Raw genomic sequence first — 14,661 nt, forward strand, 5'->3', positions numbered from 1 at the left:
CAGCCCTTCTTTCTCCCATGATTGTTCTCTCCAAGGAGTATATCTACCTCAGGTACATGTTCAACTCATATGCCTGTCTTTTGTTTGGCTGGAAGCCACAGGTATAGGTTCAATTCCAAGACCTGAAGGGCAGTTAGGGACCATAGTCTCAATGGTTCTACAGGCTCTCTCAGACCAGCAAACCTGGTCCCCCGCAGGGGAACTTTTTGTACCTATATTCCTGATACAATATCAAAAGAACTTTAGTATGAGTATTTGGTAAGCAGATAAGGAGAAGTCTCAAGGAGCTCTGGTGGCATAGTGGTTAAAGCATTCAGCTGCTATCCAAAAAGCTTGACTCCACCAGCCACTCTGTAGGAGAAAGATGAGTCAGTCAGTGCCTATAAAGATTTATAGCCTGGGAAACCTTATGGGGCAGTTCTGATCTGTCCAGTCAATCACTGTCGAGTCAGAATCAACCTGATGGCAGTAGGCTTGGGTTTTGGTTTTTTGTTTTTTAAGGAGAAATCTCAGCAATTGTGTGTGTGTGTATGTGTGTGAGTGTGAGTAGCCTGTTTAGAAGGAAGACTGGGCAATCTATTTCTGTAAAGATTTCCTGCCTCACAAACCCAAAGGGGGTCGTTGTGAGTAGGAATCGACTCAATGGCAGTGAGTTTGGTTTTGTTTTATAAAGCCTGTTGGGCCTTTATTTCTGTTTCCCTGTTACAGAGGTAAAGCAGGAATTAATAAGCTACCCTCAACTTCAGAAAACATCTATACCAGCACTATCAGAAAAACAGCCCAACCAGCCCCCAAGACCAGTTGATAAGGAATTTGAATCCAAGAAGCGGGAAGAAGGACAAGAACCACGCTTGGGGCACCAAAAGAGAGAAACAGAAAGGTATTTGCCTCCTTCTCGAAGGGAAGGGTTTGCCTTCCGAAGAGACCGAGAGAAGGAGCCATGGTCTGGCGAGACACGCCAGGATGGAGAGAGCAAAAGTAAGTGGTTTGTCAGGGCATGTGCCACTTGGAGCATAGATAGTCTTTGTTGTAGCTAGAGACCTGCCGGTTCCCTCTACTGTAGTAGATTGGTGCTCAGCCTAACTATATGGACCACTGCTTTCTGTGGGCCTTCTTGTACTAGGTGAAGGAATCTATATCCTCTAAATAGCAAGTTGCTGTACAATTCAGCAAGTCATGATTTTAGATTTCTACGTATTAGTGATGTGAAAAGGAAAGTGAAATATTTGACTAGCGTTTTATAGAACTAACCTTGCTACCAAAGAATGCATCTGCAGTCATCTGTAGTAGAAAATGACAGTCAGGGTCTTGTGATTTCAAAAATTCACCTCTTTCCTTGCTCCTCTCCCATTTATGCTTGGTTTGTCAGCAATCATGCTAAAACGCATCTATCGTTCCACTCCACCTGAGGTGATAGTGGAAGTACTGGAGCCCTACGTCCACCTTACTACTGCCAATGTCCGCATTATCAAGAACAGAACTGGCCCTATGGGCCACACCTATGGCTTTATTGACCTCGACTCTCATGCGGTGAGTTTCCTCCACCTTGATAATCTAGGGACAGCTGGCTGTAGAACCCTCAAGAAGGCTTGAGAGACTTCTTTGTCATTTGAATTCTCATGTGCAATCTGGTAACATAACCCCTGTTGTTCTCTCTGTTGTTTAATGTTCACTCAGATGAGGTAACTTCCCTGTAAGTTAGAACTCTGAGTAGTTTTCCAGTATAATTTTTGTCCTGTGTCATTTATAACTTCTGTTTAAAACGTAAACTTAGTCCAGTTCAAGCACTGGTAACTGGAAGCAGTCTTGTAAAATATGAGTGCTGAACCCTGTAAGATTTTAGTGAATTTTCTAAATTTTTAAGGTTGTTTTGTCCAGCCACAGACAGTTTCATATTTGACAATAACAGAACATTTCCTCTTTTTGTGTATAAAGTATCACTTTTAATAGATTCTCATGACTTGAATTTTTAGCTGTGGGACCCTTCTCTGTGAAAATGAAGATAGTACTGAAAATCAATGGTATTTCTCAGATTTCTAGCTCAAAAATCACAAGGAGCTTTGTAAACCCGATCTGATATGTGACAGTTATAGTCTAAGAGAAGAGGATATGAATTTCTCAAATTTGTACCATAAACTCGGCATCTGTCTACTCTCTCATCAGTCCTTTATTAAGAGTTGCCTGTTTTTCCAGTGTGCTCTTACTATTAAAATTGTGACTAGAACATAATGTTTAATTAATTTCTCTTCTCTGAAGAAAAACCCATACTCAGTTCTCTCAAAGAACATGGCTTTTTCTCTCTTTGGGTTCAAGTGTGTCTTTGATTCCCCAGGAGGCTCTGCGTGTAGTGAAGATTTTGCAGAATCTTGATCCACCCTTTAGCATTGATGGGAAGATGGTAGCTGTAAACCTGGCCACTGGAAAACGAAGGTAAGGCAGAGGGGTGAGGCTCCCTTATGTTGCCCCTACTTGAGTTTTTGTGAGAAAACTCCCATTCCTGGCTGGAGAGACAGCAATGGTAAGACGTGATAACTCTCATTATGAGGTTCTTCAGATATGTGATTATGCATTTTCTTTGTTTTGTTTCTTAAATAGTAGTAGTAGATGCTTTAGTCCTTAATCTTCTTGACTGCCCAGTATCTTTGGAACCCAAATGATGGTACAGTCTTGGCTGTACAGAAAATTCTTGATGCATCCTTACCCCTTGGAATCCTGAGAAAATGCTATCCGGAACTCCCACTGCCCTGACCTTGTTCATACCCCACAGCACTGGGAAATTGAATTCCTCTTTACTCCTCACTCCTCATCCCAGGACTGGTAACTGGAAGCAGTCACATCAGAAAGGCCAAGTAGCTTACAGGGTTAGGGCAGATCTTGCTCTGTCACCCTCTGCTCGATTGCTTATGGCTCTGGCTCACAGTTTGGTAAAAATTCTACTGCTTCTTCTCAGGAGTCTCTGGGCCATTGGATTTACTTGATACCTGCATTGGTTCCTTTCCTTCAAAATGGGGAAAAGAGAGTTTCTCAGTCAATCTGTAGAGTTTGGGTAATTTTCTTCACTCCTTAAGTGCTTTTTGGTAGTAGGCTCATGACATGTTGTGTTGTTTGTTACAGAAATGATTCTGGGGACCATTCTGAACATATGCACTACTATCAGGTAAGCTTTAACAGCTGAGGAGTGCTCTGTTAAAATCCTCAAGTTACTGAAGGAGTGATCTTGAATTCTCTCTAGTGGGTAATTGTTAAGGTTAATGGCTTTTAGATAGTTGACTTTTTTTTTTTTTTTTTTTTTGGCTAGTTGGCTTTTGAAGTTCTATAATTTTCACTTGCCTTTCTGTGATAGGGTAAAAAATATTTTCGAGATAGGAGGGGAAGTGGCAGAAATTCAGACTGGTCTTCAGATACAAATCGACAAGGACAGCAGTGTAAGTCATCTTTTTTTTATTTCTATTATTCTTTTTGGCTTGACTTGCTATTCATTACTTGAAGTCTGTCTGGTCACAAAGTTGGCAAGAAACGCCATTGACTGAGGATGCTCATCCAGAGAGTGCACCATCTGCGGGTACTTTGGCCATTTCGTTGGCCAGCCTCGTTTTTGGGTTGCTTCTGGTAAGCCCCCAGTAAGAACTTTTGGACAGGGACTAATACGCCTCTGATTTCATTTCCTCTAGCATCATCTGACTGCTACATATATGATTCTGCTACCGGCTACTATTATGACCCCTTGGCAGGAACTTACTATGACCCCAACACTCAGGTGAGTTTTAGGCTTTGTTTACCTTGTCAGTGATTCTTTTGAGAAAAGATCCATAATTTGTTACTTTGAGAATTTTCTGTTCCTGGGTTCTCTGGATGCATCAAAAGTGGAAAAGTTTTATTCTATGGAAACTGAATATTTCTCCATTCCAGGTAGTTGTTCTGTTTCTCTATGCATACCTCATGTTTAGTCTGGTGTTTTTTAAAAGGCTAGCTCTTGTATTGAGTTTTATTTATTCAGGTGGATTTTAAAGATGATGCCCTTTTGTTAACTGTAGCCTATATGGAAAATCGATGCCTTGTGGCATTACAGGTAAGAATGATGCTGCTCTTGGAAAAGTGAACACTGGGTGGTCTGAATGTGTCCTGGGCTCCTGAAGTGAGTTTTCAGATTTTCTGGCATAGACTCTAGGCTTGTGAGTCAGACAGCTATTCTTTCCCTCATAAGGTAACTGTGTTTCTTAGGCTTGAAATTAGCTGGACATGTGAAACATTTTGTAGACTTTACCTATTTCTATGTGTATCACAGCAAGAAGTCTACGTGCCCCAGGACCCTGGGTCACCTGAGGAAGAAGAAATCAAGGAAAAGAAACCTACCAGCCAAGGAAAGTCAGGTGGCAAGAAGGAAGCATCTAAAAGAGATGGCAAGGAGAAAAAAGACAGAGGTGTGACAAAGGTACGAGGACCTATGAGTCTCTGCTGTCTTTATAGCAGTTAATCACAGATCAAAATGAGGGGTCATGTACAGAGGAGATCCAGGTTTGAGGCAAAAGGCTGCTGAAACAGTACTGTGATTTAATGAAAAGTGAAACAGTGACTCAGCTCAGATCCCAGCACCACGCATTTTCACCTCTCCATATCTGCTTTATTCAGTGCTTAACTGTGTGGACACATTTCCATTGGTATAGTTATAGCAGGGACCCCCATTTCATATTTTTTGTTTATATTGTGTTTAAGTATTTTTAATGTTTGTATTGTAAAAATCCACAGTAAAACTTGTGCTCTCATTTTCTTCATTATTCCTGCCTTATCTCTAGTTTCTAATCTTACACTGTCATAATGCAGCACTTAGCATTTTATTTATGTTTTTCCTTTAAAATGACTTCTTTATATTAAGGCTCAAAGATGATGCACATTTTTACATCTCCTGATATAAAATCAAATTATTTCCCAAAGGATTATATTGATTTATCCTAATACCAGTTATGCATTAGTGAAAATGGATAAATTTTCTTGTGATTCAATTTATAACTTACCTTTTTTCCCCACCTTCTAATACTGCTAGTTGTTTATATATATTTAGAGAGAGACACACAGAAAGTACATATATGTATACAAAATATAGAGTATAAATATGTGTGTGTATGTGTGTGTCTCTCTTAATTTAGGTTTTAGAGTCATATTGGCTTAATATGTGGGTTCTGGTTCTACCACTTAATCTTTCTAACCCTATTCCTAATCATTTGTAAAATGAAGATATTAATGTTTATCTGGAAAGGCTATATGGTAAAGGCTAAAGAAGATAATGCATATAAATGCCTCATCTGATGATATATGGTAATCACTCAATATTTGGGGAAAAAAAAAAAACACTGCCATCAAGTCAATTCTAATTCATAGCGACTGTATAGGACAGAGTAGAACTGCCTCATAGGGTTTCTAAGACTATAAATCTTTATGGAAGCAGACTGCTCCATCTTTCTCCCATGGAGTGGCTGGTAGGTTCAAACCATCGACCTTTTGGATAACAGCCAAACACTTATAACCACTGTACCACCAGGCCTCCTTCAATATATGTTGTTGTTGTTGTTATTGTTGTTAGGTGCTGTCGAGTTGGACCCAACTCATAGCGACCCCTCCTTGGGTTTCCGAGGCAGTGTCACTATGGAAGTAGATTGTCCCATCTTCCTTCCGAGGAGTGGCTGGTGGGTTTGAACCACCAGCCTTCTGGTTAGCAGTCAAGTGCCTTATCCACTATGCTACCAGAGCTCCTCCTTCAATATTTAATAAATGTTAATTTTTTTATAAAGTTCTTTATTTTGAAATCACTATAGCAACATAATAGATACTTTATAAACTGTAAGATTTGGAAAATCGGCTCATTTCAAAAGGATTAACTCTTAACCCAATTTTTTATGAATATCATAGAAGAATTACCTCTGGCTTTGATCAGTTTCAGGAAAATGCCAGTGAGGAGAAGCCGCCTCCAGAAGATGTCTTTAAGAAGCCCCTGCCTCCCACTGTGAAAAAGGAAGAGAGTCCCCCTCCAGTAAGTCTTCCCCTCATGGCCTGGGCTGGGGCTGGGGCTGGTTTCTGGTGGGAAAGGAAGCTCAAAGGTTGACTTCTCACTCTTCTTGAGTATAAGCATGAGGTCAACTTTCCTGGAATATTGCTGGAGAATCTAGAGGAAGTTCCCTGTCCTCTTTCTCTTACCTGCGTCATTCCCACCAGACCAGGGAATGCTTGGCCCTTATTAATATAATCTCGATCCTGTTAACTCTTCTCTAAACGGCAGGGAAACCAGTTTTCCTGTTCCTGATGTTTCCTGTCTTTTGGTGCTGCATAAGAATCCTTTAGATGTGGAGTGCATGAATGGTCATTTTAAATTTTATTGTTTGCCTTCCTGCCCAGAGTGAACATTGGCTCCCACTTTTCACATGCCTTGAAATGATTGTCTCAATCTAATCACAGATGATTCTAATTGAATACAAATACATAACAATAGTGACCATGCTTAATTTTTTCTCAATTTGATTGGTGGTAGACCAGTGACCATGTGTTAATAATTCCTGTAAGCTACTGATGAATACTCTACATACTCCACATGAGTAATTCAGCTCATTGTACATCTATCCTAACCCTGCCTTTGACTTTACCTTACTCAGGAACTGGGTCTATCTTCCTGAGTGCTTATCTTTCAGTTGCTTTTAGTCCCCATCCTAAATCCCATTTGCTACAGAAGTTTTGAGGCCTTGATGAAATCCAGTATAATTTCACATCCTCAATAACCATATTATGATATAGCTATCTCCTTTCCTCTGTAGATCATAGTGACTTGGAAGTGTTTGTCATCTCTTCCTCTTCGTAACTTGTAACTTTTTAGCTCTTTTCCTGTTTTCTATGCCAGTTTTTTTTTCTCTTCCTTCTCCTCACCATTCTGTTGCTAGAGTCACTTCTAAGGGAACCTGTCTGGCTTATCTCAGTGGGCCAGGGAATGAAGTCAGACTCCAGCTGTATTGCTTCCATCCAACAAGTGAGCAGTGTGATCTACCATTGGGCCCATTTTGAACCCAGTTCTCATTATTTCAGCTAACAGAAAGCAGTTAGATACCCAGTATCAGAATATCCAAAAAACAGGCCCCAAAATACAGGTTGAGTTTGTTGTTAATCCCTGGCCTCCTCCTTCCAGCCTAAGGTGGTAAACCCACTAATTGGTCTCCTGGGTGAATATGGAGGAGACAGTGACTATGAGGAGGAGGAGGAGGAGGAGCAGACCCCTCCCCCACAGCCTCGCACAGCCCGGGAGGAGCTGACCAAAAAGGAGAGCGAAGAAGACAAACTCACTGACTGGAATAAACTAGCTTGTCTGCTCTGCAGAAGGCAGTTTCCCAATAAGGAAGTTCTCATCAAACACCAGCAGCTCTCAGACCTGCACAAGGTATTAAGGGGAAGGGGCCCTGACCTTTCAAACTTTGAAACTTATTTTTTATGAGGATTGCAGGAAGTAAAAATCTTTCTCAGCCTACATCATCCCCAGTGCCAGAATTAAATCACTGAATTCAGGAATGACTTGCTCCTCCACTTTTTGTTCATGAGTTGCTCTACTTTCGTGGCTATGCCTGCCTTAAAGAGAGCTTCACTGTGTAACCCAAGCAGACAGCGCAGCTGTGGCTGGAACACCAAATGCGGAGGATGTGCTGAATGCAGGGGAGAAGGAGTAGTGGAGTAGGAAGCTCCTGCATTTGCTACCTTAGCTCTGCCATTAACCTAACGATTTGACCTCAGATAAGCCCTTTCTCTTTGGTACTTAGTGTTTCACATGATTTCATCCAGCTCTGATAGTATGCAGTTTTTCCTAACCCAAAACCAAATCAATTCCAACTCATAGCAACCCTATAGGATAGAGTAGAACTACCCCATAGGTTTTTCCAAGGCTGTCAGTCTTTGCAAAAACAGACTGCCTCATCTTTCTCCTGCTCATTGGCTGATGGGTTTGAACCACTAGCTTTTTGGTTAGTAGCTGAATTCCTTAAACTGCACCACCAGAGCTCCTTGGTTTTCCCCAAAGGTGGGTCAAATTCTGCCATCTGTTCATGTAGTGAGTTACTGGTATAAGCCATGGCACAACAGCTGTTCTTGGGGTGTCAGATTAATATGCAGTGGTTCTCCCTTGCAGTCTTCCCATTTCTATATACTAACCAAGGAGCCAAATTGTGGACAGGAGAAGCCCCTAGATGGACCCATGTTCTCAGTATAATTTATTTCACTCTCATTCTTTTGGAAATATTGTAAGACCAGGTGAAAAGGTTGGGGTTAGACTTCACTCAACACAACCCGAAGTCTTATGTAGCTGAAAGCTGAGAAGCTCTGCTTTTGGTAGTATGCATATCTCTTCTCCCACCTGCCTCTGAGGAGGCTCTGCAAAGCTTCTAGGACTCTAAGACGCGCTTCCTGATAACCCATGGAACAGACTAGCTGCCATGTCCCTCTGACCATCTGTGATTTTGAGTCATCAGACTAACACATTTGAATTTCAACTTTGGTGAAAATGCTAATAAATAACTAAAGAGATAAATGATAGTTAGTTATCAGGAAATAGGAGCCAGAGATCTGCTGAATGTATAGACTGAACTAGCCCTAGGACAGTGGGAAGTGGACTGTAGCACCTGTCATTTCCTTGTAGTGATGCAGTGCAGAGAATCAACCTCTCTGTACAGTAGTTGCTCTGGACACCTAATCTGTGTGACAAGCCAGCATTAGAACCTGGGCTCCCATTAGTGAACCTAAAGCAAGACCAATGGTTAGGAATTGTTGTTTGCAGAATGCAGAGATTATTTAGGAGGGTTGGTCAATGAAAGGAACTGTGTACCTAAAGCAGCCACCAGGAAAAGCCCATAGTCAACTTTTTCCCCAAATCTGTACTCATGGAACCTCCTCTCTTCTCAGCAAAACCTGGAAATACACCGGAAGATTAAACAGTCTGAACAGGAGCTAGCCTATCTGGAGAGGAGAGAACGGGAGGTAAACTTTGGTAACCTCTTATTCCTTTTGCTTTATGGTAGTAGATTTGGTAGGCTATGCTGACCCTTCATTACAAGAAGACAGAATAGAGAGGTCCAAAAGTGGTATATACATTTCTCAAAACTCATCAAACACTACATTAAAATGGTTGCATTTTGTTGTTCTAAATTATACCTCAATAAAGATGATATTTAAAAAAAAAACATGTTGGATTCTCCGGGTAAGCCCAATAAATAGCATTCCTCTTTCTCAGCTTTTGAACCAATTGAAAAAATTTTGGAATGGCATGGGGAGGGTATTGGAAAAGGCCACTAAAACAGCATGTTTTACTGTTAACAACTAAGTTAGAGGAAGTAGCTTAGTGTGACAGCCAAATAAACTTACTGCCTAGACCAAGTAGTTAGATGTACCTACCTGGTCACAGCCTGGGGCAGGTCTTCTGTGATAGTGAAGAATCTGCCTGTGGAGGCCTATTGGAGAGCACCTGCCCCTCAGAGGAAGAAAGGACAGCTGAGCCAAGCATGCCAGCTTATTCTTCCCAGTTTGTCAGAAAAGTCACTGCTTCTTAAGAACTGTGTGTGAAGGGGCAAAAGATCCCAGGAGGTATGCCACCTGAACATTCTTTTAAGAAATAACGGGAATGAGATCAAGCTTCCCCACCACCACCCTTTGCCAGTGGGAAGCTCAGGTCTGCTCTTGTGCTTAACCAACAGGGCAAGTTTAAAGAAAGAGGAAATGATCGCAGGGAAAAGCTCCAATCTTTTGATTCTCCAGAACGGAAACGGATTAAATACGCCAGGGACACTGACAGGTAAGCCAGGAACTCTTCACTCAGCCTAAGTCTTGAAGCCAATGGTGAAATCACCTCCTCCTCTAGCTGTGCTACTCCTTTCTCCCTTGGGGAAATGAGGTTACCAAAAGTAGGTTCTGTCTGAGCTCATTGAGCATGAGATCCACCCTAGCCTTTTTTCATTTTTTTAAATTGTGGTTTGGGTGAAGGTTTACAGAGCAAATTAGTTTTCCATTCAACAGTTGATGCACTTTTTTTGTTTTATGACAGTTACCATCCCCTCAATATAACAGCATTCTTCTCACTTCCTCCCTGGTTCCCCACTTCCATTCGTCCTCCTTTCCTGCACCTTCCTGCCTTCTGAACTTTGTTTTTGGTTGAGTACTGCTCTTTTGGTCTCGTATGGTTGATTGGCTAAAAGATGATTGATCTCCAGGCATAGGTTCACTTCTAGGTTTGAAGGATGTCTACGGGCCATAGTCTCAGGGATTATACCAATCTCTATCAGACCAGCAAATCTGTCCTGTTTTATGATGTTTAATTTTGCCGTACATTTTTCTCCCACTATGTGATCCCCAATCAGAGCAATTGGTAGTGGTAGCTGGATATCATCTATTTCTTCTGGTCTCAGGCTAGTGGAGGCTGTGGTTCACATGGTTAATTAGTCCTTTGATTTTCTTCACCCTGCTCCAGACAGGGAAAGACCAATAGTTGCATCTTAGATGGCCACTCACAAACTTTTAAGACCCTAATTGCTACTCACCAAAGTAGAATGTAGAACATTGTTTTTGTGAGCTAACCCAGTCTTTTGACTACCTATTTTTACAGGGACTATATATGTTTGCATAGAGGATTGGGTGGCTAGTTCACCTTCTAAAAGCCAGGGCTGGAGTAGTGGCCATGTCGGGAATCTTTTTTCTCCTCATCAGTAACGCTGTACCCTCCTATAGAGCTTTTAAGAATGTAACACTCTTGGAATTTTTCTCTAATGAACCTCCATTCCCACACAAGGATACTGAATCAGTAGGTGGTGCTGATACAGATGTGTGATCTCAAGCCTCCTATGCTTATTTCCAGTCAGTTAGTTCCTAAATGGTGAGCGCAGAGTTAGGTAGAATCTGTTGCTAACCCACTATATATATGTAGGCACTGCACTAAGTGCAAGGAATACTTAGATAAATGACATATAGGTCATCTTTGAACATAGAATAGGAAAGGCTTAGAAATCCAGTGGGGAAGGGAAAGGATGTTTTGGTTAGCAGAAACTATGTATACATCATGGATGAAAGAGAGAGCTCATGACACATTTGAGGAGTTGCAAATCGCTTGGGCTTAAAGTTCTGGGTGTGTTGTTGCATTAGGAGGTGAGGCCTGGCCAACAGACAGAGCCAGTTTCTGAAGTTCATACTCCTTGAACGATATGCTGTCACCTTGCATGCCGTGCTAAGACAATCTTAAAGGCAGTGATAGGTCATGGATGATTTTTAAACAGGGTAGTGATCATAGCTATGCATTTTTAACAGACTGGTAACCTTGTGGATAACAAATTTGTAGCGAAAACTAATAAGGCAGTAGTTTGTGATTCATTCAAGAGAGAGGTCATAATTGCCTGAGGAAAGGCTGTGAGTATGAGGAAGTGGTTTAGAGAAAGGTACCAAATCCACTAGTCTTGGTGATCAGGTAGTTTGTCTGAGGAGAGGGAGAAGTTAACTGATGATACTCAGGTTTCTATTGGATGACCGGGAAGATGATAACAGCCAATAAAGGCCTTGAAAGGAAAGGGAGAAATGGATGACAAGAGAGTACCTGAGCGGGAGGAGGAGGTGTGGTAATTTACAGTGAGAGGTCTTGAGCAGGTTTATGAGCAAAGGAACCAGTAACTAGAGGAGTTTGTACATATGGGGAAGGCGGAATGATAGCGAGAACAAGGCCACCAAGAGGCTGGACAGGGTCTGGAATTCTGGCACTTCAACTTATATGACCACAGCTCACAATAAGATATATTTTGTTTCATGGCCCACTAATCAAAGGGGGTGTGTGTGTGTGTGTGAAAAAGTGCTCATGGAATAGTATTTCCTTGCCATATACAGTGAACTCTGTTACTTCCAGACTATTCTGTTTTCATTTTTAAGTGCTAGAATAGGACTACCAAATCAATATAACATCCCACTGGGTCATTGTAATTTGACATACACTGGAATACAATAAAGGTGAAGAAGTCAGCCCTAGACAGGAGGAGGAAAGCTACCTTAGCCCTGAGCCAGCTGGGACAAGATTTACTCTGGGTGCAGAAAAAGACCCTTCTCTGTTCTCAGCACCCTTCACGAATACTACTTCTGGCTCTCCCCCTCCTGAGTCATGTTTCCTGCTGCTCTTTGTTTTCTGGATGAGTCCAGGTGTTCTCTAAGACTCTACCCTCAGTGCTCCTTTATTCTTGGTGCCGGACCCTCTGGTCTGGGCTATTAAGATGCATCACCAACAGGCTAACAAATCCTATGGTACCATCCCCATCCCAAGCCAGGTATATGTTTCCTGAGCTTCGAATCTGTGTTTCCATTTGCCTCCTGGGAATCTCCTCTTGGGAGTCCAGACTTGCTTAAACCTCTTGTGTCCAGATTAGTAACATTACAGCATTACGGTGTATCTGGTCTAACCCAATCCTCCTCCTTTCTCCTCCTCCTATCTCCACTAATTAGGCTCTTTGCTCCCCATTCTAGCTCACCTCCAAACTGGGCCTTTTACTTACAGTCTTTGCTTCCTCCGTTTTTTAGTTCATTCTCTAATCTACCACCAAAAATCTTTGTAAGCAGAAATCTGTCACTTACCTCTCATGAATGTATACCTGCCCTAAAGGGAATGCTGGGTTCCAGAGTTCTTTGCCTGAAAGATGAAGTCAAAAATCATGATATGCCTTGGGTATTCAAGGTTTTTCAGTCTGGCTCCAAGCATACTTACCTTTGTTAATTCCTGCCACTCCTTTCCTGGGTAAACTTTTTTCTTACCCCTCCCCCAGTTGTGATTAGAGTGAAAGTTTATAGAGCAAATTCATTTTATATACAACAGTTCATACACATTTTGTTTCATGGCATTGATTATAATCCCCACAATGTAACACTTCTTTCCTGTGATTACCTTTTTCCTGTGTCCTTCTTTCCTATGCATTCCTGTCCTCTGAGCTATCTCCCTGTGAAAATGCTGCCCTTACGATCTGCTATGGTTGATTGTCAAACTTTGTTCTTTAATTCCTCCTTGCCTATATTTCCCTTTCCTCCCACTCTTTTTTCCTGCTCACTAACTCTTCATTTTTCAAGACCCAATTCAGATGTACCCTCCTCTTGAAATTCCTTCATCTTTGGTGATGCCCTTCAGAGTTTGTGTTCCATCTGGTGTATTCTCATAATAGACATCTACTGTTCCCATACCCATGGCTGAGCTCTTCAGTGTGCTATAAGCATTCATGACATGTCCTTTCCACAAACAGGACCAAGTCTTGGTCATCTCTGTATCTTCAGGACAAACCTGGTGCATAGTTAGCAAGCACCCAGAGGTGTTCTTTAATATCTTATAGAAAGCAAATCTGAACCAGGACAGAGGTTTTTATTAGGTTCACAAGCAAGTCACTTTGAAAGTGATGATATCTGAGTATGTCTGCTTCTTTTGCAGTGATCGTAAACCTGTGGGTAAAGAAGTTATCGACAATAGCAGCAAAGGAAGCTGTATCCAGCAAGCCACTGGCTGGAAGAAGGGTACAGGCTTGGGATATGGTCAGCCTGGCTTGGCTTCAACAGAGGAGGTGAAATGGTTTCCATCTTGTTGGGGGTGGCGTGAACTTTGAGTATATTTTTAACTTCTCTCATTCTGTGGCCTAGAGCAGTGTTCCTGCCTTCTAATTGGGCTTTCTGTACTGCTGGAATAGGACATGAGAGCTCAAGAGCCTGCTTTCTGTCTTCATTACTGGGTTATAGCTAAGCATATCAGGCCCTGTGCAGTTTGATTGGCAGTGTCAAGGGGCAGAAAAAGTTGGAATGCAACTCACCATAGTCTTACAGAGTTAGCACTGGGCAGTGTGGGGTTCAGGCAGAGTGAGATTAAAGAATCGTTTGGTAGAAAGGACCACAGAACCAGCAACAAAGGGTACAAAGGCATCTCTGAGAGGGTATGAGCAGAGATCTTTGACGGCTAAAATTTGGGTATAAAGTTAGTCTGTGCTTCCATGAAAGTCTTGGCCTCTCACATTTCAAGAACCTCTAGAAAAGGTGATAAGGGGAAGATTGGTTTCTCTCTTTCCTGCAGACTTTGTCATATGTCTGGTACTGAAACCTATATCCTGCAACCATGGTGTCACTATCCCCCTGACTCATCTTGAATATATGTTTAATTCCAAAAAATTTTCCTATGTCCTAGTTTTGATTGGTCCAGAAATGTTTGTGGCCAAAGACCAATCCTGAAGCTAATTAATCCATAGAGCCCACTTCACTGTTTGTTTTTTCAGACTGAAGGCCGGACAAGGGGGCCCAGTGTGGGGACCCCAGGAAGAACTAGCAAGAGACAGTCCAATGAGACTTACCGAGATGCTGTGCGAAGAGTCATGTTTGCTCGGTATAAAGAACTCGATTAAAGAATGGAGACAAGTCCCACAGGACACAACCTCCTTGTTTTGTTTGTCCATCTCCTTTTGTTTTGTTACTGTTCTTGCTGCTAGAACTTTTTTAAATAAACTTTTTTTCAATGTGATTATTTTTTTGTTAACTTTTTCTCCCAAAGATGGATGAGAGGTAGCACTGATGGTGGGAGAAAGAAGAGAGGGAGCACCCTTGACATGGGCTTGTTTGAGGTTATGTTGACGTTCATTGAATGGTTGGGTTGTGGTAACC

The 14,661-nt window shown here is 41.8% G+C and overlaps 1 protein-coding gene across 1 annotated transcript in view; it reads left to right on the top strand.

Annotated features, from left to right (window-relative positions):
* The window catches only part of RBM6 (RNA binding motif protein 6), a 21,895-nt gene extending 7,490 nt beyond the window's left edge, over positions 1-14,405 (top strand). Inside the window, exons 2-14 of the mRNA XM_007951980.2 lie at positions 674-978; positions 1,370-1,530; positions 2,333-2,430; positions 3,115-3,157; positions 3,344-3,425; positions 3,672-3,757; positions 4,286-4,432; positions 5,930-6,025; positions 7,166-7,414; positions 8,923-8,997; positions 9,711-9,808; positions 13,451-13,580; positions 14,280-14,405. Coding sequence (XP_007950171.2) covers positions 674-978; positions 1,370-1,530; positions 2,333-2,430; positions 3,115-3,157; positions 3,344-3,425; positions 3,672-3,757; positions 4,286-4,432; positions 5,930-6,025; positions 7,166-7,414; positions 8,923-8,997; positions 9,711-9,808; positions 13,451-13,580; positions 14,280-14,405 — 1,696 coding nt within the window. The remainder of the gene's footprint in view (positions 1-673; positions 979-1,369; positions 1,531-2,332; positions 2,431-3,114; positions 3,158-3,343; positions 3,426-3,671; positions 3,758-4,285; positions 4,433-5,929; positions 6,026-7,165; positions 7,415-8,922; positions 8,998-9,710; positions 9,809-13,450; positions 13,581-14,279) is intronic.
* The last annotated feature ends 256 nt before the right edge of the window (positions 14,406-14,661 follow it).

This window comes from Orycteropus afer, unplaced genomic scaffold (assembly GCF_000298275.1).
Source record: "Orycteropus afer afer isolate SDZICR_OR568_19922 unplaced genomic scaffold, OryAfe1.0 scaffold00323, whole genome shotgun sequence".
Taxonomy (NCBI): Eukaryota; Metazoa; Chordata; class Mammalia; order Tubulidentata; family Orycteropodidae; genus Orycteropus; species Orycteropus afer.